Source organism: Cucurbita pepo, chromosome LG07 (assembly GCF_002806865.2).
Source record: "Cucurbita pepo subsp. pepo cultivar mu-cu-16 chromosome LG07, ASM280686v2, whole genome shotgun sequence".
Lineage (NCBI taxonomy): Eukaryota > Viridiplantae > Streptophyta > Magnoliopsida > Cucurbitales > Cucurbitaceae > Cucurbita > Cucurbita pepo.
The window spans coordinates 8,967,826-8,991,405 of record NC_036644.1 but is presented as its reverse complement, the minus strand read 5'-3'; the positions used below and the strand labels follow the sequence as shown (position 1 = coordinate 8,991,405).

The following is a 23,580-nucleotide window of genomic DNA, read 5'->3' as shown; positions in this document are numbered from 1 at the left end:
AACCAATCACAAGACCACTAGTTGTGAAGCATTGCTTCGAATACAATCGAATGAAACACATTTTTGTAATCTATAGTCTACAAAAAATCAAAACCCAAATCCGCTAACGCAAAGCGTACATACGAAACAAGACGAGTGAGAGGAGTGTTGAAGAATTCATATAACCGATCAATTTAAGCTTTTGGGTATATTGATGATTTAATATGGTATCATAGCTTACAAAGCCCAAACGGGTATTCAGTCTAACAATTGAGATTAGACTTGAGAATCGTGAACTCAAAGAGACATATCTCGTATTTCCCTAAAAGGAAAAAAAACGAAGCAACCATTTAAAATCTCATTCCCACTAGTGATCATGTCGGTGTATATTCTAAGACTCGGTAGCTTGAGCTCATGCAGCTGGAGCATAGTCGTATCCTCCATCGTCGTCGTCGTCGTCTCCTTCTCGTCCTAAGATAGATGTTGACGTAACAAAGTGTCTATGTTCGACATCTCCGTGTGCGAGATTCTTCATCGTTGAATCAATGGGCTTAGCAACGACAACCATGTTTGTGAGATCGAGGGAAAGTGATAGCTCGAGAGAACGAGAGAAAGCGGTTTAAATAGAGGGAAGAGTTGAAGGTAAGCTTACGAGGGCACAAGGAATACACGAGGAAGATTGTGGCAAAGTGCAACAAAGAGTATCCAACACAAAGTGTCATGAGGATATGGCACTTTTTCCATACACAACTCAGCAAACATGGTGTGCTCAACACATTGCCAACGTTAGCTCACCAAGTAGGCTAAAAAAGAGATTTTTAGCATCTTTTTAGGGACCTACCCAAAAGAAGAGTGCACAATTAATGAACAAAAGGAGTTGGTTGGATGCCTTTTGCCAAAAAAATATATATGGTTTTCATGTTGATAGTTGAGTGTAGAAGAAGAGACAAAGATTCTTGTTGTCCCTTTAGTTATGTTTTAAAGAACATATCTTCTTTGCTTAGGAGTTATGTACGATGTAATATGTATTATACTATATGCACGAAGACACCAAAAAAATTCACACATCTAAATTTTTAATTTCATCAAGATCTCATTTCAGTTGGAAAGAGGAACCAAACATTCCTGATAAAAGTGTGGAAATCTCTCCCTAGTAGACAAGTTTTAAAACCGTGTGGCTGATGACAATACAGTGGTGGGTTTGGACTAATACGAATGATATCAGAGTTACACATCGGGGAGTGTGCCGACGAGGATGTTGGGCCCTCAAGAGAGATGGATTGTGAGATCTCACATCGGTTGGAGAGAGGAATGAAACATTCCTTATAAAGATATGGAACTCCCTCTTAGTAGACCCGTTTTAAAATTGTGAGGCTGACGACGATATGCAACGGGCCAAAATGGACAATATCTATTAGTAGTGGGCTTAAACTGATACACAATTTGACGGTGATACGTAACGGGTCAAAACTAACAATATCTACTAGTGATGGGCTTAGACTGTTACACAATGTGTTAAAGGTTGTCTTCAGTTCTCTGTTCTTTGTTAAGTGTTGTCGTAGTCATTTTACCTTGTTAAGAATTGCAATCATCCTAAGCTTTTAACTTGATCGAACATGTTTGGTTAAATGTTGCATTTCTATTCTTTGTTAAATGTTGTTGTTAATCGTTGTACTTTTTTGTTTCCTATTAACGTGTGAGTCATACGCGTGATGGTCAATTACACAATAATTTAATTCCAACGAACTCGACGAGATTAATTCCAACACTTAACAATATACATTGGACTAATTGTCATACTTAATTTTTTAGTATGTTGCTATGCTATTATATTCTACTTTAATCGTGAACCGTCATGATGAGTCGCTCTCATAGTAGTTTAGTAACTTGCAATATGAATGATACTGATTATGTTACTGTGTTAGGACATTTAAAGATTTGCTAGCTTATTGTTAAAGACCAAAGAAAATGAGAAATGTATTCATTGTCGTTAGAACATAGGTAAGGCACATAGTCACATCTAAATACCAACTTTAAAAGCTCATCATAAAGTATTGGACAAATAGACTCTTAGGAATATGAAAAGGCAAATTACATATACTCTTAACGTAAGATATCGAGAAAAAAAGTTATGCATAAGTTCATAACATCTCTATATTGATCATGTCAATATTCATAAACTCAAAAGCTAGGGTTCATGCAGCAGGAGCGTAGTCGTAATCTCCATTGTCGTCGTCATCATCGTCATCTCCTTCCCATCCTACTACAAGTGCTAGAGTAGTGAAAGGTCTATACTCGACATCTCCATGGGTATCATTGTTAATCGTTGAAGCTATCAACTTGGAAATGGGAACCATGTTAAGAGATAGAGAGGGAATCGATCTAGAGAAAGATGTTCGAGGGTTTGGATTGAGCTACGAATCGAAACTTAAACGGGTTTAAATAGAGGGAAAAGGGAATTGGTAAGCTTTTGGAACGTAGGGAATACACATGAAAGATTGTGGATAATGAGCAACTAAAAGTGTCCAACACAAACTCTCACATGTATGTAGCACTTTTCACATAGACAAGACATCAAACATGTGTGTTTAACACATTGCCAACGTTTGTTCACCAAGTGAGCTAAAAAAGAGCAAGAGATTCTTAGTCTTTTTCAAGGGACCTACATGAGGAAGTTGTTCCATTACTATTTCGATCCTTAGCTTCCCAATAGTCAATATTAAATTATAAGTAAAGAGATACGGTAACCACTTTTAGATATACGATTATCCCTATTAAATATAATTAAAGAAAAAATGTGAGGTACTTCTCGAGATATTAACCGTTGAGAATGCAACTAAACCAAAGTTTCACATTGACCAGATATCAGAAAGATCATGGTTACAGTTACCATTACGATTACGGTATATAAGTGATGACAACTATTTTTATTGTTATGGTTACTCGTTCATCACAGCCTTGTGGTGACTTAAAATTATCAACTTTAATACGATTTCAAAACATTACTTAGCTCAAATCAAAGAGAGAATTATATTAATTAACTGAGAATTAGTAACCGAGAATTAGTAGTTTAATTTCGTGCTGAATTATAAACGTTACGCTATTTTCAAGTGGTGGATAGAAAATATAAAATTTAGATATTTTGACTACAATTGATTTGGAATTTATATTTGACACTTAATAACCCTGACATACCCTTTTTTTTCTACAACATGATCATGTTATTTAATTGTCTTGAGCTGCGATCAACGTGTATTCTTTTATGAAGTGTTGAAAATCGAGTTGTAACAGTTCGTTTTAGTTAGTTTTAGAGTACAACTTCTGTGGATTCTTTTATGAAGTGTTGAAAATCGAGTTGTAACAGTTCGTTTTAGTTAGTTTTAGAGTAGAACTTCTCCAAGTACGATGACACTCAAAGACAAACTAAGGCAAAAGTAGGAGGCATGTGACACTCGGATGAAAGAAGGGTAAACTAATGAACCAATATCGCATCTAAATGGGAACGATCTTGAAAATATGATGGTCAAGAATTGGTTAAAATAGTCGATAGTTATTACTTATATCAGCAAGATTCATCTTTCTTTTTCATTTCGGTGACTCAGTTACAAAAATTTCATAGTTCAAATGCTTAGCTCGAAGAATATTAGTCTCTCTTTTCTTCTCGCATAGCCTATTAGTCTTTGTTATTAAGAATAAATCACAACTCATCCACATCTCTCGCAACCAACCGTATGGCAAAAAATGAAAGAAGAACTTATTTGTATTGAACGGATTGACTAAACCAATCAATTTTGAATAAATATGTTAATATAAACGAGTCCCAAAATGACCAAATAAGAAGAGATATACCCAATTGATGGTTGAAGTGGTGAACGAATATGTTCACCTCAAAATACCTTTGAAAGCATACTATAAAGCACTTGACAAGGAAGAGACTCTTGAGAATATGAAAGGGCAAATTACACATATTGGATGGTATGCGTCAAACGACACGTACACGTATACAACGAAGAAATCATTTAAAATCTCAATGCCGTGTCAACGTCTATTCTTAAGCTCGACAACTACAGGCTCATGCTGCTGGAGCATAGTCGTAGCTTCCATCATCGTCGTCGTCATCATCTCCTTCTTGTCCTAAGACAAACGTTGGAGAAAAAAATTGTCTATGTTCGACATCTCCATACACATGATTCCTCATCGTTGAATCAATGGACTTAGAAACGAGAGCCATGTTGAGAGAGAGGATAAGTGATAGCAATTTGGATTGAGTTATTGAGTTATTGATAAAGAATGAGAGAAGGGGGTTTAAATAGAGGGAAAAGTTAACTGGTAGGGCTTGTGAAGGCACAAGGAATACACGAGGAGGATTGTGGGCAAAGTGCAACAAAGAGTATCCAACACAAAGTGTCACGAGGATATGGCACTTTTTCCATACACAACTCATCAAACATGGTGTGCGTGACACATTGCCAACGTTAGCTCACCAAGTAGGCTAAAAAAGTGATTTTTAGCATCTTTTTAGGGACCTACCAAAGGAAGATGGTGCAGTTAAAGATCGAAAGGGGTTGGTTGGATGCCTTTTGCCAAAAGCACACCAACCGGAAAAGTTCAGAGAGGATAATATCAGCTAACGATGGGCTTAGGCTATTACAAATGATATCAGAACTAGACACCGAGCGATGTGTCAGCTAGGAGGCTAAGCCCTGAAGGTGGGTGGACATGAGACAATGTGCCAACAAGGATGGTGGGCTCCAAAGGGGTGGATTGAGGGGTCCCACTTCGATTGAAGAAATGAACGAGTGCCAGCGAGAACGTTGGGCCTTGAAGAGTGGTGGATTTGGGGTCCCACATCGGTTGGGGAGAAGACCGAAACACCCATTATAAGGGTGTGGAAACCTCTCCCTAGCAGACAAATTTTAAAAACCTTGAGAGGAAGCCCGAAGATGACAATATCTGCTAACAGTGGGTTTGGACTGTTACAAATGGCTCGCAGACATTATCCGCTTTAACCGTTACGTATCGTCGTCAGCCTCATGGTTTTAAAACGCATCTACTAGGGAGATGTTTCCACACCCTTATAAGGAATGTTTCGTTCCCCTCTCCAACTGATGTGGGATCTCACAATCCACCCCCTTAAGGACCCAACATCCTCATTAGCACACCGCTCGATGCCTGACTCTAATACCATCTGTAACAACCCAAGCCCACTACTAGCAAATATTATCCGTTTTAGCCCGATACACATCGCCTTCAGCTTCACAGTTTTAAAACGCGTCTACTAGAGAGAGATTTCCACATCTTCATAGGAATGTTTCGTTCTCCTCTCCAACCGATGTAGGATATAGGAAGAGACAATGATTCTTGTTCTCTCTTATTAGTTATGTTCTAAAGAACATATCTTGTTTGCATGGGAGTTATGCACGATGTAATATGTAATATACTATATCCATGAAGACAGGTAATACAAAAATGAAGAAAAAGGAAAGCATTAATTGATTTGAACAATAATGAAGTGTAGCAAGTAATACACAAAATTTTCAAAGGCAGAGTGCTCAGAGACTGAGTAAACAAAGAGCATCCATCAATAATGTACTGTATTTATTACCATTGGAGTAAGCTATGATACTAAAGAATTATGGGTATCCAAGGATCACTTGCTCTCGGCGTCGTAGATATCAGTTCTGAACATCCAAACGTCAAGGAACTCGCATATTATACATAAAATGAATGACAATGCAAATGGAATAGCTTTTATTTTATAAGCGTTTGAATTCTAAACCAAATTTCAAAACTACCATCGTATGTCTTTCCGAGAAGTTTCACGACAAGCAAAGACCAACGCTCGAGTATTTACAAGCGTTTCCACGCAACTCGTTGCTTAATGAGATTGCAAGAGCCAAATGCACAAGGCTCCAAATAATCCTTTTCCCGAGCTTAAGTTCGGGATGACGTTTGGCTATAAAACATAACTAAATGTCTTTGGTAGAGAGAAGTGTTCTGACTTGCACACGGGATGTAACTATTCGACAATAAGCAATAACCATGGAGCTTCTCTTAAAAAACCTATGGATACGTCTCGGGAGCTATCGCTTAAGTCTCGAGACACTAGACAATCATGCCTAAAAGTAACCACATTCTCCACGATTGACCTACATGTTCATCCAATGGTAATATGCATTGGTGGCTTTCCCAACAGCCTATGCACTCACAAACTCAAAGATCGGTGAGAAAGCACATGCTACAATGGCTGGCTGGGGCAAAGGGTCGTGACCCTGCAAGGGTGAGCTAACTCCAAAACCCATCCATAATGCTAGAATGGTTGGGATAAAGGGTCATGACCTTGCAAGGGTGAGCTAACTCCAAAAACCCGTCCCTAATGCTACAATGGCTGGTACAAAGGGTTGTGACTCTTGAAGGGTGAGCTAACACCAAAAACCTGTCCCTAATGCTACAATGGCTGGTACAAAGGGTCGGGATTCTGCGAGGGTGAGCTAACTCCAAAAACCCGTCCCTAATGCTACAATGGCTGGTACAAAGGGTTGTGACTCTGCAAGGGTGAGCTAACTCCAAAAAACCATACCTAATGCTATAATGGCTGGGACAAAGGGTCGTAACCCTGCAAGGGTGAGCTAACTCCAAAACCCATCCATAATGCTAGAATGGTTGGGATAAAGGGTCATGACTTTGCAAGGGTGAGCTAACTCCAAAAACCCGTCTCTAATGCTACAATGGCTGGTACAAAGGGTTGTGACTCTGCAAGGGTGAGCTAACACCAAAACCCGTCCCTAATGCTACAATGGCTGGTATAAAGGGTCGTGACTCTGCAAGGGTAAGCTAACTCCAAAAACCCGTCCCTAATGCTACAATGGCTGGTACAAAGGGTTGTGACTCTGCAAGGGTGAGCTAACTCCAAAAAACCATACCTAATGCTATAATGGCTGGGACAAAGGGTCGTAACCCTGCAAGGGTGAGCTAACTCCAAAACCCATCCATAATGCTAGAATGGTTGGGATAAAGGGTCATGACTTTGCAAGGGTGAGCTAACTCCAAAAACCCGTCTCTAATGCTACAATGGCTGGTACAAAGGGTTGTGACTCTGCAAGGGTGAGCTAACACCAAAACCCGTCCCTAATGCTACAATGGCTGGTATAAAGGGTCGTGACTCTGCAAGGGTAAGCTAACTCCAAAAACCCGTCCCTAATGCTACAATGGCTGGTACAAAGGGTCGTGACTCTGCAAGGGTGAGCTAACTCCAAAAAACCATCCCTAATGCTATAATGGCTAGGACAAAGGGTCGTAACCCTGCAAGGATGAGCTAACTCCAAAACCCATCCATAATGCTACAATGGATAGACAAAGGGTCGTGACCCTTCAAGGGTGAGCTAACTCCAAAACCCATCCATAATGCTACAATGGCGGGGACAAAGGGTCATGACCTTGCACAGGTTAGCTAACTCCAAAAACCCATCCCTAATGCTACAATGGTTGGTACAAAGGGTTGTGACCGTGCAAGGGTGAGCTAACTCCAAAAACCTGTCCCCGGTGAGCTAACTCCAAAAACCTGTCCCTAATGCTACAATGGCTGGGATAAAGGGTTGTGACCCTGAAAGAGTGAGCTAACTCCAAAAACCCATCCTTAATGCTACAATGGCTGTGACAAAGGGTCATGACCCTACGAAGGTGAGCTAACTCCAAAAACTCATCCCTAATGCTACAATGGCTAAGACAAAGGGTCGTGACCATGCAAGGGTGAGCTAGCTCCAAAACCCATCCCTATTGCTATAATGGCTGGGACAAAGGGTCATGACCCTACGAGGGTGAGCTAACTCCAAAAACTCATCCCTAATGCTAGAAGGGCTGGTACAAAGGGTTGTGACCCTGTGAGGGTGAGCTAACTCCAAAAACCCATCCCTAATGCTACAATGGCTAGGACAAAAGGTCGTGAACCTACGAGGGTGAGATAACCCCAAAACCCCATCCCTAGTCCGGATTGTAGGTTGCAACTAGCTTGCATGAAGCCAAAATCACTGGTAATCGCACAGATCAATCGAAATCAACAAATCCGTAACACTACTCCATTTCATTTCAAACTCTAAGCTAAATGATGATGAGACACAATTCTCAGATCAACAACAACCAAACGGACAAACATTGAAATCACAAGATTCAAGAATTCGCAATGCAATATGATATGAACAATGATCAAAGAAAATGCAAGAGATAAAAGGATACACCAGGTAAAAGCCATGGGCAAAAGCACCAGCTAAAACCGCCGTGAAAAGCCGATCCCTCACAACAGGATTCTTCCGCAGCGCAATTCTAACTGAAAAACATAATTTAAACTCAAATTCGAACAAACCCAGATTGAAAATCATCCAAAATGATCGAAAAAAAGAGAAACCCAGAAAATTAAACTTACTGAGAGGAAGAACAGGGGCATAGATGAGAGGAACCAAGAACTTGAATGGGGCTGATTTCTTCTTAGGAAACGCCTCCCTTTTTCAACAATAAGCGATATTAATGCGAATGAACATGAATCGAACATCTATGAGAAAACAGAGAAGGAATTTGCATAGACTGACCGAGAAGTGGGATCGTAGGGGGAGGCCATGGCGGAGGAGCGGCGGCGGGCGGCGGCGGCGGCTATTGGAAAATCAACTTCAGCCCACAGGAATGGAACTACAAAATCTAGGATTACAGCTGATCAGATCTGCTTATTTGTTAAGCGCTACACCAAAAATTGGTCCGTTGGTCCAAATTTATGAAGTGATCCAAACCAAGAAGCAGCACTTTGGGCTGGGCCGTGAAGAAATGTTAAAATTTTTAAGTAATATGATTTGCAAAACCATACATTAATGGAAAAATATTAAATTATGAATTGATCGATGTCAATATTAACGTCGATAGATATTTCTATAAAATTATAAATATAAGAAATTCAAACAAATACAAAAGTCAAAGGTTTTATTACTGAGAAAGTCAAAGAATTTAAAAGTGACTTCTCAATGTTTACCCTTATTGTCCTCTTTGGGCTCAACGTCCTCGTGTCACACTCGTTTCTTTCTCCAATTGATGTGGGATCCCTGCCAAATCCACCTACTTTTGGGCCCAACGTCCTTATTGGCACACCGCCTCGTGTCTACCCCTTTGGGAAACAGCCTTTTCGTTGGCACATTGTCCGATGTCTGACTCTTATATCATTTGTAACGGCCCAAGTCTACCGCTGACATATCTTGTCCTCTTTGAGCTTTCCCTTTCAAGCATCCCCTGAAGGCTTTAAAACGGAAAGGTTCACGTTCTCCTCTCCAACCAATGTGGGATATCACAATTTTCAACAGAAAGAGTGTCGGATTCGTTCAAGCCATTGTAAGTAAACAATTGGTACAAATCCAATTATCTCTCGATATGTTATTCAAAAAATTCGATTTGGGATTCTCATTGCCAGTGGATTTGAATTCAGAGGTGGGAAGCTTGACATAGATATTGATTTGAACAAGGGAACTCAAATCATCGATAGCTAAGAGTTTCAGTCAGAATAAGTCTTCGAGACTCACCCAAAATACGAATTCTGCTTGGAGAAGGCTTGGATCAGCCTCCGTAGCCAACTACCCTAATTCCATCAAGAATTCACCTCTAAGTTTTCAAATTCTTATATATTTAGTCTCGAAACTTTAAAAACTATTGAATATATACGTTTTTAAATTTTTTTATCTAATAGAGCCATGACATGTTCAACTTTTGTTGAAAAAAGAAAGCTTAGAGTTCTATTACAGGCTAAATTCATACAAGATTTCCAAGAACTTATTAGATACTTTTAACGATATCGAAGAAAAAACATGTAAAGCGATGGATGAGAAGAAGGTGGCTCAGAGGTTTGGCAGTGAAGTTCCTGAATCTGCCATTAATGGGGGACAGAGAGAGTTAAAAATGGAGAGAAAGAAAGGCAACTACTAGGAGTACAAAACATTTAAGAACAAGAAACACGACATAACCAAAAACCTAGCCAGCTCGTGCCAATCATGTGAAACCCACATGGTTTTGAATAACATGATCATCAATGAACAAGTACAAATATCACACATTCCCACTTGTTTTTGGGTCTCTCACTTACCCTCCAAATCACCCAACAATGCCTCCCCCTACCCTTATTATCTCATCTTCTTCACCCCTTCACAAGGCCCACCTTTCTCTTTCTTTTTATTATTGTAGGACTTGTCCTTGTCCTTGTCGGTGTCGGCTTCAACCCCATCTCCCAAACCTTCTACCTCTTTCGTTTTCCCCACTAAATCATCACACATCTTTGGTTGTGTTTAACCTTCTACCTCTTCTTATTCAATTCCTTTTCTTTGAAAAGCTCGTAATTAGTCTTTCAACTTCGAAGATTGTGTCAAATAGTCGACTTTCGTAATTTAAACGGTGAGATCCCACATCGTTTTAGGAGGATAATGAAACATTTTTTTTTATAAGGATGTGGAAATCTCTCTCTAACATACGCATCTTAAAAACTTTGAGGGGAAGTTCGAAAGAGAAAGCCCAAAAAACCCAGGTCCCACATCGATTGGAGAAGGGAATGAGTGCCACTGAGGATGATGGGCCCTGAAGGGAGATGGATTGTGGGATCTCACATCGGTTAGGGAGGAGAACGAAACATCATTTATAAGGGCGTGAAAACCTCTTCCTAGCAATGGCGTTATAAAAACTTTGAAGGAAGCTTGAAAGGGAAATCCGAAAAAGGATAATATGACGGATCTTGTTTAATACCAACATAGTAAATTGATTGTGTTAGTTAGAGGATAGAAGATGGTCTCATGTGGGATCTAAGTAGGTTTAGGCCATTAGGGTAGCATAAACGTTTAGGGGAGGGAAGTAAGAACAGTGATGTATTAGATACAAAATTTAAACTAATGGATTTACCGACAAAGATCATCTATTAGAATTACAAACGGGAATTGGTAGATTTAGGTGTTTGCTAGCAAATGGTGTACTAAAATGTTATTAAGGTACGAGACATGACCAACATAGGTGCAACATTACGTTAAGAGACCTAACGAGAACAGAATCGTCACAATTGTGAAACTCTATGGACAACCTTCCCTTTCATTTGTAGGGTACCCCATTGGAGTCATAAAAGAAATAATTTCCAAATTAGAATTAACCTCAAATATATGAATTAGGGGATGTTGAACATTGCCATCATGTTTACATTATGTGGGGCGGATCCAAAAAGGACAGTGTCCAAAAACCCTAGAAGGTGGGGGATTCAGCTTCATTACCCTATCAAATTAAATGGTCCGAAAGTGAAAGAGAGAGTAGATGAAATTGAAGGTTTTTAAGGGCAAAATGAGTGGTTTTCAGTGTCGGTAGGCAGTGGCAGTGGCAGCTGAGTCTCATTTTTTGGGCAATGCCTAAAAATTGATATCACAAAGTGTGTCTTTCAAAGGGTCTCCTTCTATATGTGTTTTGATATCCTGGCTTTCTCTGATGCTTTGTTTAATTATCATGAATGGGCCTTGTTTTGCTTTCAATTTGGTAGCTAGCTACCTGCTGGTTGTTGGTATAAGCAAATGATGAGATAAGATGGTGAATTAGTGAGAGAAGAATTATGGATGTCAAAGTGTAACCGCCCGCCACCGTTAGCAGATATTGTCTGTCTGGGATTTTACTTTCGAACTTTCCCTCAAAGTTTTTAAACTACATCGGTTAGGGAGAGGTTTTCACACCCTTGTAAAAAATGTTTCGTTCCCCTCTCCAACCAATGTGACATCTCACAGTTCACCCTCTTTCAGGGTTCAACGTCCTCGTTGACACTCGTTCTTCTTTTCAATCGATGTGGGATCTCACAATCCACTCCCTTGAAGGTCTAATGTCCTCGCTGACACTCACTCTTCTAATCAATGTGGGATTCTCACAATCCACCCCCTTTGGGGTCCAACGTCCTCATTGACACTTGTTCTTCTCTCTAATTGATGTGGGATCTCACAATCCACCCTCTTTGGGTCCAACGTCCTCGTTGACACTTGTTTTTCTCTCCAATCGATGTGGGATCTCACAATCCACCCCCTTCAAGGTCCAACGTTCTCACTGACACTCGTTCTTCTCTCCAATCAATGTGGGATCTCACAATTCATCCCCTTCGAGGTCCAATGTCCTCGCTGACACTCGTTCTTCTCTCCAATCGATGTGGGATCTCACAATCCACCCCCTCTGAGATCCAACATCTTTGCTAACACTCGTTCATCTCTCCAATCGATGTGGGATCTCACAATCCACCCCTATTCGGGACCCAACAACTTCGCTGACACACCGTCTAGTGTATTGTGAGATCCCACATCGATTGGAGAGTGGAACAAAACATTTTTTTTATAAGCGTGTGGAAGCCTCAGTATCCACTCCCTTCGAAACCCAACGTCTTTGCTGACACTCGTTCCTCTCTCCAATCGATGTGGGATCTCACAACCCACCTCCCTTCGAGCCCAACGGCTTCGTTGACACACCACCTAGTGTATTGTGAGATTCCACATCAATTGGAGAGAGGAACAAAACATTTTTTTATAAGGGTGTGGGAGCCTCATAATCCACCCCTTTCGGAACCCAACGTCCTTGCTGACACTCATTCTTCTTTCCAATCGATGTGAGATCTCATAATCCACCCCCTTCGGGGTCTAATGTCTTCGCTGACACACCACCTAGTGTATTGTGAGATCCCACATCAATTACAAAAAGAAACAAATCATTCCTGTAGAACCCTCTCCATACTAGACACTTTTAAAATTTTTAAGTGAAGGCCAGTAAAGCCCAAAAAGAACAATATCTATTAGAAGTGGGCTTGGACCGGCCTATTACATAAACCAAAAAGAAAAAACCTAAATCTAGGGTAATTTCAATTCATTGACCAGATTTCTATTTGTTTTCAAGTTATTATGTGTGCCTTGTGGCTTTCTTTGATGAGTTTTCATAGCCCATATGCCTATGTCTTTGAAGACAACAGCTGCCAAGTTGAGCCCTTTGAGCATTCCAAAGCAAGACATAATGACTCGATCCAAGTGAGGAAATTTCTCAAGCTTTTTACCAATGTTTTTATTCCCTTCAACCCATCTACCCTCACATACTCCAAATTTTTAAAAGAATGGTGGGGAATGGGGTACTAATTGTGAAGATTGGGACTCATCAAGGGAAACAGACCATCATGTTTATTTGCATACAAAAAAGAGATAATTTGAAAGAACAAGAGAGAGAAAGAAGGAGAGAAGTTAATGGTAGGGTAAGGAAACATGATGATGAGAGAAAAAACAATTGAATGAAGGTTGTAATATTTGTTGTAAACAGGAAGCAGGACATGTTCTGCAGAGATAGCATGTGCTAAAGGCATAAGCAAGAAGAAGCATAAATTAGAGGATATCGAGCACTTGTCACTCTCCATACCTTATTCAACTATTGTTAATGGTAACTCAAGGATAAAAAAAAACACACCCATCTTGCCCTTTATCTCTTTCATCATTTTGTATTCTTACTTCCATTTCCCCATTTTCAATTACAAAAAAACACACCCAACTTGGGACGTGACGAAATAGGGACCCAGCTCGAACGACATTAGGGTGGGAAAGGAATGTCGTGCTAAATTTGAGTTGCATTTTTAACCCCCCCTCTCGAAAACTTTTCCAAAATTGTGAGATGAACTTGGTGTCTGATGTCTCGATCTAACGCAATAGAGACAACATGCACTCCTTGCATGCGAACTATCTTCTCTGACATATAATTGGAATAAAGACGAAGGATTAGACAGACAATATCTATTAGTGATGGATTTGAGCCGTTACATTAATTGATAGAATTATAAGTTTGCACATATGTAAACTACCATTTTGTAAATGAAATTCGACATAGCGTGTAAATGGGTATACTTACAAAATTTTAGGGTTTTAACTGATTCAACCGTCAAAGTTTAGCGTTATAAATTGATTTTTTTTTCTTTTCGGTAAAAGGATGTTACTCTCCTCTGTAGAGCCTCGAGATGTGACCAAATAGGGAACCCACCTCGAATAGCATAGGTGTGGGAAAGGAATGTTGTGCTAAATTTGAGCTACGTTCTTAACGCCCTCTGAGGACCCTTCCAAAATTGTGAGGTGAACCTAGTGTTCCGATCTAACACAATCGAGACCGGCATGCATTCCGTGCAGGAGAACTATCTCTCTAACATATAACTACAATAAAAACGAGGGAATAGACGGACAATATCTACTAGTGGTGGACTTGAACCGTTACCCTAATCGATAGAATTAAAGTTTTTTAACGAAATTCAACATAACGTGTAAATGGGTATACTTACAGAATTTTAGGGTTTTAACTGATACAACCGTCAAAGTTTCGGGCTATAAATTGTCTAAATGTTACTCGCCCACTTGTAAACAAAGAATAACAAAGCCAAAAATAACATCCCAATAGAAAAAGAACATGAGTTTAGGTAACCAAATACACAAATGATTTGTCAATTTTGCTTATATTTGGTGAAGATTTCCCATAACTTTAGGTGGCTTCCTTTGCCAAAGATATTCATAGCTTGTAAGATTATGTCACCAAATGTTTCTTTTTTTTTTCCACTTAGAAAGAGAGAGAAAGAATGGGGAAAAGGGCAGATTTTCCTTTTTGTCTGCTTAGGACAAACATTAGAGAAGATAATGTTTGAAGGAAGCTGAGGTTTGTATGTCCCTCCAATGATTTGGTTGGTTTCTGCCATGGATCTTCTCTGTCTCTCTCTTTTCACAACCCTTCTGGATTCAGCCAAAAAAAACTCTACCAAATATTCATGTTTCTTTCCCATTCCTTTTTCATTTTTTTAATGTTCTAATGTCTGTCATGTTTTGCGACACATATTCTTGTCTCTCTTTTTCTTTATGTTTTTGGTTTTAAATAGAGATTTCGAGAGCTTTTGAGCTTAATGGTCACCACACGGTTTCTTCCCTTTTTGATTAAAAGGGTTAATAAAGTGAGTGTAAGCTTGAGAGAATTCATTATGAGATTCATCACCTTTGGTTTCTTTTCGTGTTTGGAAAGAAAAAGGAAGCAACTAAATGGAGTAGGAGATGTGAAAACAACATTCTCCATCACATGTAATGTGAAAGAGGGAATAAAAATCGAAACTTTTCGGTACCCATTTGACATATCTTCATAATTGTATGATATTATCAACTTTAGATATAAACATTCACATGGTTGCTTTTTGTTCGATCTGAAAATGTCTCAAAATGTATCACGACTAATACAAGCTCGAGGTTAGAGATGTCCAGTGAAGGCATGGAAGTCTTCTTTATTCCGTCCCCACCTCCTTTCATGCCTTTTGCCCCGCAAGATTTCTATCAAAGCCAGAATTCCCCGCAAGGAATTCACGGGGATCGAGTTCCCTACAAGAACTTGTCTTCATCTTTTTTATAATATATACTTTCTAAAAATTCGAATGTCAATATTATGACACGCAAATATATATATATGTGACAACAGAGTAAAGGAGGAGTATATGAATGAGCCGAGACCACATCCAAATGAGAGCAATCCTGAGGATATCATGACTAAGAAAAACTTAAAAAATGTTGAAAGTTACTACCTATACGAACAGGGTGCACCTTTCTTCTTAGTAGCTTGATCATAGGAATTTCAAAATTAAGCGTGTTTTGCTTGAAGTAATTCAATGTTGGGTGACCTCTTGAGAATAAGACTCATGTTGGTTTGTGGAGATAGTGTAGGAAAATGTCAGGGTCATCCGATGCTGAATCTGAATTTGAATGTAAATAGAGATTCGAACTTCTAACCTCTTCTCTTAAGCTCCGACACTAACTAAAAAAAATCATTACTTCCACCAAAAATGTATAATTAAAATATGGGTAAAGTGAAATAGGCATGATGGGGATGGCAGTGAAACCTCATTTGAAAAGATGAGTTTTACCTGAAAAAAGTGAAAAAAGCATAAAAACTTCACATTTTCGTATCATTTTTCTGCCAAATCTCAGAGGTTGTTATCTTTGTAATTTCTCGTCCTCTTTATATTCTTTCCCCTTTTTTGTTTAAACACTACCCAAAAATGGTTTATCAAATTTTTGTACTTGTCTTATTTGCATCGATTCGATATAAAGCTTAGAGCGTATGTTTCGTTCTATCTTTTGATATTCAACTCCGATCTTTGTCATATACCTCTGGGTCCTTCTACTTTCTTTATCGGTTCGATCATGTCTTTTACCTTATGTGTAAAATACCGAATCTTGTAAGTTTTTGTTACGTACTTTTCTTGAAATGCTTCTAACAGTGAAAATTACCCTCACAAACTAGTACGGGTTCTTTTAACATGACTTGTCCTCCCTCGTATGCTTTTCACGAAAATTCTTAAGATATCACACAATATAGAATTGTTCTAAGCCAAACATACTTAACTTTAAAATTTTTATGATTGAGTCAACTAAAACAAACCAAATATATACAAAGTTACATAGACTCAAGCTTTTCAGATTACATGTCCAAAATTTTGTAGACTTCCCAATTGGGTGAATGAAACACTCTTGCGAGAGGGATTTTGTGAGATCCCACATCGATTGGAGAATGAAACAAAACATTTCTTATAAGGATATAGAAACATCTCCTTAGTAGACGCGTCTTAAAACAGAAGTCAAAATGAACAATATGTGCTAGTGGTGGAGTAAGACTGTTACAAATGTTATCAGAGTCAGACACTGAGCGGTGTGCCAATGAGGATGCTCGGTGTCACAACCTTACTATGAAGAGAGTAGGTTGTGACCCTCACGCCATGACAAGCAAAGGGGCGTCCCTCAAGAGACGCCCATCCGGCCATATGCGGGCCAACGTAGAAGAATGCCATGATGCGATCGAGGAGGACGATGCATCATCCAACACACCACCACGCAAAGTGGGTATTGAAGACATGTTGAGACACAAGCATAACAGAGACATCAGCATAGACATGAAGGACAAGATAGGCTTGTTGAAGGGCCGGGTAGGGCCCCGGGCCTTAACCTCAAAAGTCGAGGTTCCGGAAGGAATTTGGTCATGCGGTTCGGGAGTTAAGTCCGTCCATATGAAATATGAATGCTCGCCAAGTTTGGTGTCGATCGGACATTGGACGGACAATGCACGACACCGTATGACACCTCACGAAAATCATGTCTACTCCTGGTAGAATGAAAATGGCTCAAAATGTACTATAGGGGGTACCATGGTGTTAGCTCTCCACCACCCCTGGGCCCTGTGGCCTAAGTGAGCTACCCTGTGGCACATACGTGTGTCACAGTGTGGGCGAGCGTGCCGAGACGAGTGTCTCGGGCGACTTCCTTTGAAATGGGTTTTTGAAGGACAGTACCGGACGGCACGGGTGTGCCGGTATTGCGCCCTAGCCCGCGTGTTGGAGGTTGCTACATACACCCGCTATCCGGTACGGTATCCGTAAATGACTCGGCATGGGCACGGGAGGGCCTATGCCTCGATAGAACCCGGATGGATGGATGTTCGGGAAGTCCCGATGAGATGAACGACACGCGGGCCCATTCTCGATGGCACGACTGAACGAGTTATGATGGACGACGACATCCCGAGACTCGGGATGGCGTCAAGACATATGGACCCCGTCGATGGGGATCGAGATGGCAAGATGAGATGCGACGTTGTATTGAGAGACCTTGGCCCGAGTAGAGGCAAGGTCGAGCCGAATGAGTTGGCCTAGCGTAGAGGCAAGTCGGATGTGTCGCAGACGATTGAACATACACGCGCAGGCAGCGTGTGTGGTTGAACAAGCTTGGATTCCGCACAAGCGATGTTCGATTGGCGAAGACAAACCTCGCCTAAGGTTCGACGAAGCCACAAAGCCGGGGCGAAAAATATATATGGGGCTTAATTCCCCTTAAGGCTGGTCGTGAGCGTGTATAGATCACGACGCCGCACGGTCAAGAACATAGGACCGTGACACTCGGCTCCCAAGGGGTAAACTCTCCCTAGCATACACGTTTCAAAACTATGAGGCTGACAACGATACGTAACAAGTCAAAACGGACAATATCTAGTTACATATTCGAGGCTCCTTTGATGTGGACAAATTAAGTTGATGACAAATGGATGGTCAAGATTTGTTGGTGGGTTTTGTCTGTTTGACCGAAAGATTTGACAATTGGCTGCACACATTAAAAAGAAACACTAGTTGCAGCTGTGAAGTAGTTGTCACAGCTATGGGGGAATTTTGATAGGGGAATTCTTAATTATTATTATTATTTGTTGGGTTCAAAAACAAAATTATTCCATTGGGAAATTCTCAATGTTAAGTTGTGATTGATGTAACCACACAATGAACACAATGAGAAAAAAATGGATGGGTTTTGTGCCAAAATGAGTGAAAGTGGAGTTACATTAGCTACCTAGAGGATCATATGTTTCTATCAAAGTGGTTTAAACTAATTTTCAAACAACCCTACTTCGCCATAATTGTAACATAATGTTATTGTCTTCTACTTAGGTCGAGATACGATGTTTGATTGATAACATAATGTTTTGTATTTATACAGCTCAAACCCACCTTATAATCGTCAGCCTCATAGTTTTGTTAAAACGCGTTTGCTAGGAAGAGGTTTCCACTCTCTTCTAAGCAATGTTTTGTTCCCATCTCCAACCGATGTGGGATCTCACAATCCAATCCTTTGGGGCCCAACATCCTCGTTGGCACACTGCTCGATGTCTGCCACTGATACCATTTGTAATAGCTCAAGCCCACCACTAGTAGATATTGTCTGTTTTGCCCCGTTTCGTATCGTCGTCAGCTTCACGGTTCTTAGAACGTGCATGTTAGAGAGAAGCTTCTAGACCCTTATAAGGAATGCTTCATTCCCCTCTCCAACCAATGTACGATCTCTCACATCAGCCAACATAATATTGTTTCAAGCTAATCAGTCTTAATCATAAATTTTTTTCTAATGATTGAGCCACTGAACAAGAAGATACGCTTTGTTGGTATAGATAGTAGTCAGTCTCAATTCCTCCTTGGCACGTATTTGGATTTTTTTTAATTAAAATATTTGGAAAGGTGACAATTATTATAATTATAATATATCTTATTTTTTAAAAAATAAAAATAAAAAATAAAGGATAAAAGAATAATAATAAAAAGGGGAAGATGGGGTTACATCATTAATTTCCCAATCAAAATTGGGAAAATAAAGGAGTGGGGTCCTTCCCCTTCCCTCCATAGCTAAGAATGCTATTTTGACCTAATTTTAGTAGTAAGGGGATAACGCATGCTCTTTGGGAGTTAAATCAAGCTTTTAGTGCCTTTATCTACTCATCAACATATAATTTCAAACTTGATTTGGTTCCTACAATCCAATAGCTTTCTAAATATCCCGATTGTTATTACTTCTGCAGGAGCTACGACGTCATTCCTTGCGGCAACCACTGGAATATTACAGAACGATCTAAAGAGGGTCATAGCTTATTCAACTTGCAGTCAATTAGGCTATATGATCTTTGCTTGCGGCATCTCTAACTATTCGGTTAGCGTCTTTCACTTAATGAATCACGCCTTTTTCAAAGCATTACTATTCCTGAGTGCTGGTTNAAACTTGATTTGGTTCCTACAATCCAATAGCTTTCTAAATATCCCGATTGTTATTACTTCTGCAGGAGCTACGACGTCATTCCTTGCGGCAACCACTGGAATATTACAGAATGATCTAAAAAGGGTCATAGCTTATTCAACTTGCAGTCAATTAGGCTATATGATCTTTGCTTGTGGCATCTCTAACTATTCGGTTAGCGTCTTTCACTTAATGAATCACGCGTTTTTCAAAGCATTACTATTCCTGAGTGCAGTTTCGGTGATTCATGCCATGTCGGATGAGCAAGATATGCGGAAGATGGGGAGAGGGGGGGGGGGGGGTGCTTGCCTCCTCATGTGGGATCCTATATTGATTAGAGAGGGAACGAAACATTCCTTGTAAAAGTGTGAAAACCTCTTCTTAGTAGACGCGTTTTAAAATCGTAAGGCTGACAACGATACGTAACGAGTCAAAGCAGACAATATCTGCTAGTGGTGGGCTTAGGCTGTTACATGGCATCAGAGCCAGACACTAGGTGATGTGTTAGTGAGGACGCTAGACCCCAAAGGGTGGCTTGTGAGATCCCATATAGGTTATAAAGGGGAACGAAACATTCCTTATAAGGGTGTGAAAACCTCTTCCTAGTAGACACGTTTTAAAACCATGAGGTTGATAACGATATGTAACGAGTCAAAGTAGACAATATATGCTAGCGGTGGGCTTGGGCTATTATATGGTATCAGAGCTAAACACCAGGTGGTGTGCCAGCGAGAACGCTAACCCCAAGGGGTGGATTGTGAGATCCCACATCGATTAGAAAGGGAAACGAAACATTCCTTATAAGAGTGTGGGAACCTCTTCCTAGTAGACACGTTTTAAAACCATGAGGTCGATAACGATATGTAACGGGTCAAAGTAGACAATATCTACTAGCAGTGAGCTTGAGCTGTTCTATGGTATCAGAGCCAAACTACAGGTGGTGTGCCAACAAGGACGCTAGACCCGAAGAGGCAGATTGTGAGATCTCACATCAATTAGAAAGGAGAACGAAACATTCCTTATAAATGTGTGAAAACTTCTTCCTAGTATATGCATTTTAAAACTATGAGGTTGATAATGATACGTAACGGGCCAAAGCAGACAATATCTACTAGAGATGAACTTAGGGTCTAGTATTGTGATCTTCTTTCTATTCTTTCTACGATTTCGTAACGTCACATGCTCAAGATTCAGGATAGAATTTGAAATTCAAATTCAGCATCTAATAGCTCGATCATAAAAATTAAATTCTAATTAAATTTATAATTTTAAAAAAATTGAAAAAGGTAGGTGTAAGAAAGTGACAAATAGTAAGCATAAGGGAAGGGATCCCACTCCACAGTAATGAAAATTGGTCGGCAGCTGCCTTTATTGAATGGTTTTTATTTCCTAATCATGAGGTGGAAAAGAAAAATAAATAAATAATATTACATAAATAAATAAATATATATATATGCCATTTTTTGGTAACAGCAAAATAAATGCCTTCATCATATCATTATCCAAGCTTCAATTTTGTTTTTTGTTTTGGATTTTTCCTCTTCAAATAAGGCATTCATTTAAAAAAAAATTTAAATTAAATATTTGAGTGTATATATATAAATCTGAGATATGCTCAAATTGGTATTAATGTAATTTTATAATTTTGAGTAATAATTATAAAATATTTTATTAGTCGAACAAATAGATTATTTTTGACAACTCTAAGACTTATGCTCGAATAAATGCTCAAAATAAAGAATACCCTTTATATATTTACATAATTTGTGACAAATTTGTAGCATATAATAACACTACTAAAAAATAATTGTCCTAGTTGAACCCTATAAATGTTTATATATACTTTAGTCACATGCCCTTGTTTTCTTTCTTACAAATTATGTACCTTTGTAATTTGTTTGTGCCTCCTCATTTTTAGGGTTTGTGTTTTCTCGAGTATTTCATGTATTTTTTGACCAAACAATTGGTGGGTCTCGACCCTTTAATCATCGTCTATTTCTAAATTTTCAGTTAAAAGAAAATTCGATATACTACCCTGTAAAGCTCGTAGATCTAGCTACACATACCTGCTAAAAGACTTCTCTTTCGATTGAAATTTAAGAAGAAAACTGTTTGTGAATTTGTTCGAGCTGAATTTAAAGCATAAGGACGTAAGAAATAAGTTTAGGTGATATGTGATATTAATGTGTTGGCGTTAAAAATTTAAAGGCATAGGACCCATATAAGGTGAAGGGGCATGGGGTCCCAAGATGTCTTGGTATTATTAGGACAAGATTAGGGATAGATGCCTTTGTGTGGGTACCCCAATGTTGGGTCAACTACATAGCATATTTCCCCACCTAAACCACACAAACAAACCCTAAAAGTAGACACCCTTGTTCTCATGTGCTCTAATTTAAGAGCAACATTCCAAAACGACAACCTCCTTTGTGTCTCTCTCTCTTTTAAACACATCTTTTTTTGAGAAGGGAACCACAAGGCTTGAACCCATTTCAATCCTTTTACGTATTAGTGTCTCAAACAAAATTATATACCTGATATCGATTGTGTTTCGCTTCAGTTACTTCTAATTTGTTCGTTGGTTTAGTTCTTGAACTTCCCGAATGTTTACTCACTCCTATATTGAGTCTCAAACTTTGTACAAAAGAAATTATCCGCTTTGACTCGTTACGTATCGTCGTTAATCTCACAGTTTTTAAAACGTGTCTATTAGGAAGAGGTTTTCACACCCTTGTAATGAATGTTTTGTTCTCCTCTCCCACCAATATGGGATCTCACAATCCACCCCTATAGGGAGGGGCCCCAGAATGTTTTGTTCTCTCCAACCAATAAGAGATCTCACAATCCACCCCTTTAGGGGAGGGCCCAGAATGTTTTGTTCTCCTCTCCAACAAATAAGAGATCTCACAATCCACCCCTTTAGGGGCCCACGTCCTCACTGGCGCACTTGACCAGTGTCTAGCTATAATACCATTTGTAATAGTCTAAGCCCACTATTAACAGATATTGTCCGCTTTGCCCTATTATGTATCGTCATCAGCCTCACAGTTTTTAAAACGAGTCTACTATGGAGAGGTTTCTACACCCTTATAAATAATGTTTCGTTCTCCTTTCCAACCAATGTGGGATCTCACATAAGAGATTTATCGAAAGATTTTTTTTTTATATTGCGAAAGCTAAACGTATATATTATTTAAAAAAATATATTCACTAGGGTCTTCATTGACATTCTCTTGAAGCTAGGCCATTTCACTATTTTCGTTCTGACTTTCAAAGCGTAGGCTGCTTGCACACATACTTTTGAATCCGCTCGAAAGAATGTTACATAAAAAAGCTCGAATTTAGAAAATTATAAATACTTTTAATAATTAAAAAAAAATTCATATTTTTGTCCTTATCTAACCCAAATGAATATACTAGATTTTAATTTTCTTTAATTAATAAATATAAAAATATAAAATATTAACATTTAAATTCATTAAAGTCAAATGAAATCAAATAATTAAAAACCCCATTATAATTTTTATTTTTATTTTTATAATATCCCTTTTTTTATGGTCCAAAAAATGGTCATATAATATTATAATTAATTAAAAACAGCATGAAAAAAATCTTAATTAGGTATATAAATCAAAATTCACAACTCATGCTGTTCTGTCATCTCCCAATCATTCCTTAAAGAACACCTCAAAAATTAAAAATTAAAAAATTAAAAAAAAAAAATCCATTAAAATTTTAAACCCAAAATATCCATAAAAATAGAATAATTAAAAATATTTTTTATAATTAAATATAAAGGAAATTTAATAAATTTATTATTTTAAGATAAGGACAATTTGATCATTTATTACATATTTATGGAATAAAAAATTTTGAATTGTTTTTTTCTCTTGGGAAATTGAAATAATTAATTGCATTTATTCCCCAACAAAGTACCATATTACAAAATGGGGCACGTTTTTTAATTCGAATGTCCTACATTTAC

The 23,580-nt window shown here is 38.9% G+C and overlaps 1 protein-coding gene across 1 annotated transcript; it reads right to left on the bottom strand.

Annotated features, from left to right (window-relative positions):
- Positions 1-5,449: 5,449 nt before the first annotated feature.
- LOC111798144 lies at positions 5,450-8,702 on the bottom strand. The gene is made up of 4 exons (XM_023681131.1): positions 8,562-8,702; positions 8,399-8,475; positions 8,212-8,302; positions 5,450-5,660 (listed from the first exon to the last, which is right to left on the bottom strand). The coding sequence occupies exons 1-4, from the start codon at positions 8,588-8,590 to the stop codon at positions 5,630-5,632; spliced, it is 228 nt and encodes a 75-aa protein (XP_023536899.1). The 5' UTR covers positions 8,591-8,702; the 3' UTR covers positions 5,450-5,629.
- Positions 8,703-23,580: the final 14,878 nt, after the last annotated feature.

Bases quoted from the DNA above. Each gene is read 5' to 3' on its own strand.
- LOC111798144 (XM_023681131.1), bottom strand. From the start codon at position 8,590: ATGGCCTCCCCCTACGATCCCACTTCTCG. The intron at 8,476-8,561 runs GTCAGTCTATGC...TTGTTGAAAAAG, and splicing joins CCCTACGATCCCACTTCTCG to GGAGGCGTTTCCTAAGAAGA. The intron at 8,303-8,398 runs GTAAGTTTAATT...TATGTTTTTCAG, and splicing joins TGCCCCTGTTCTTCCTCTCA to TTAGAATTGCGCTGCGGAAG.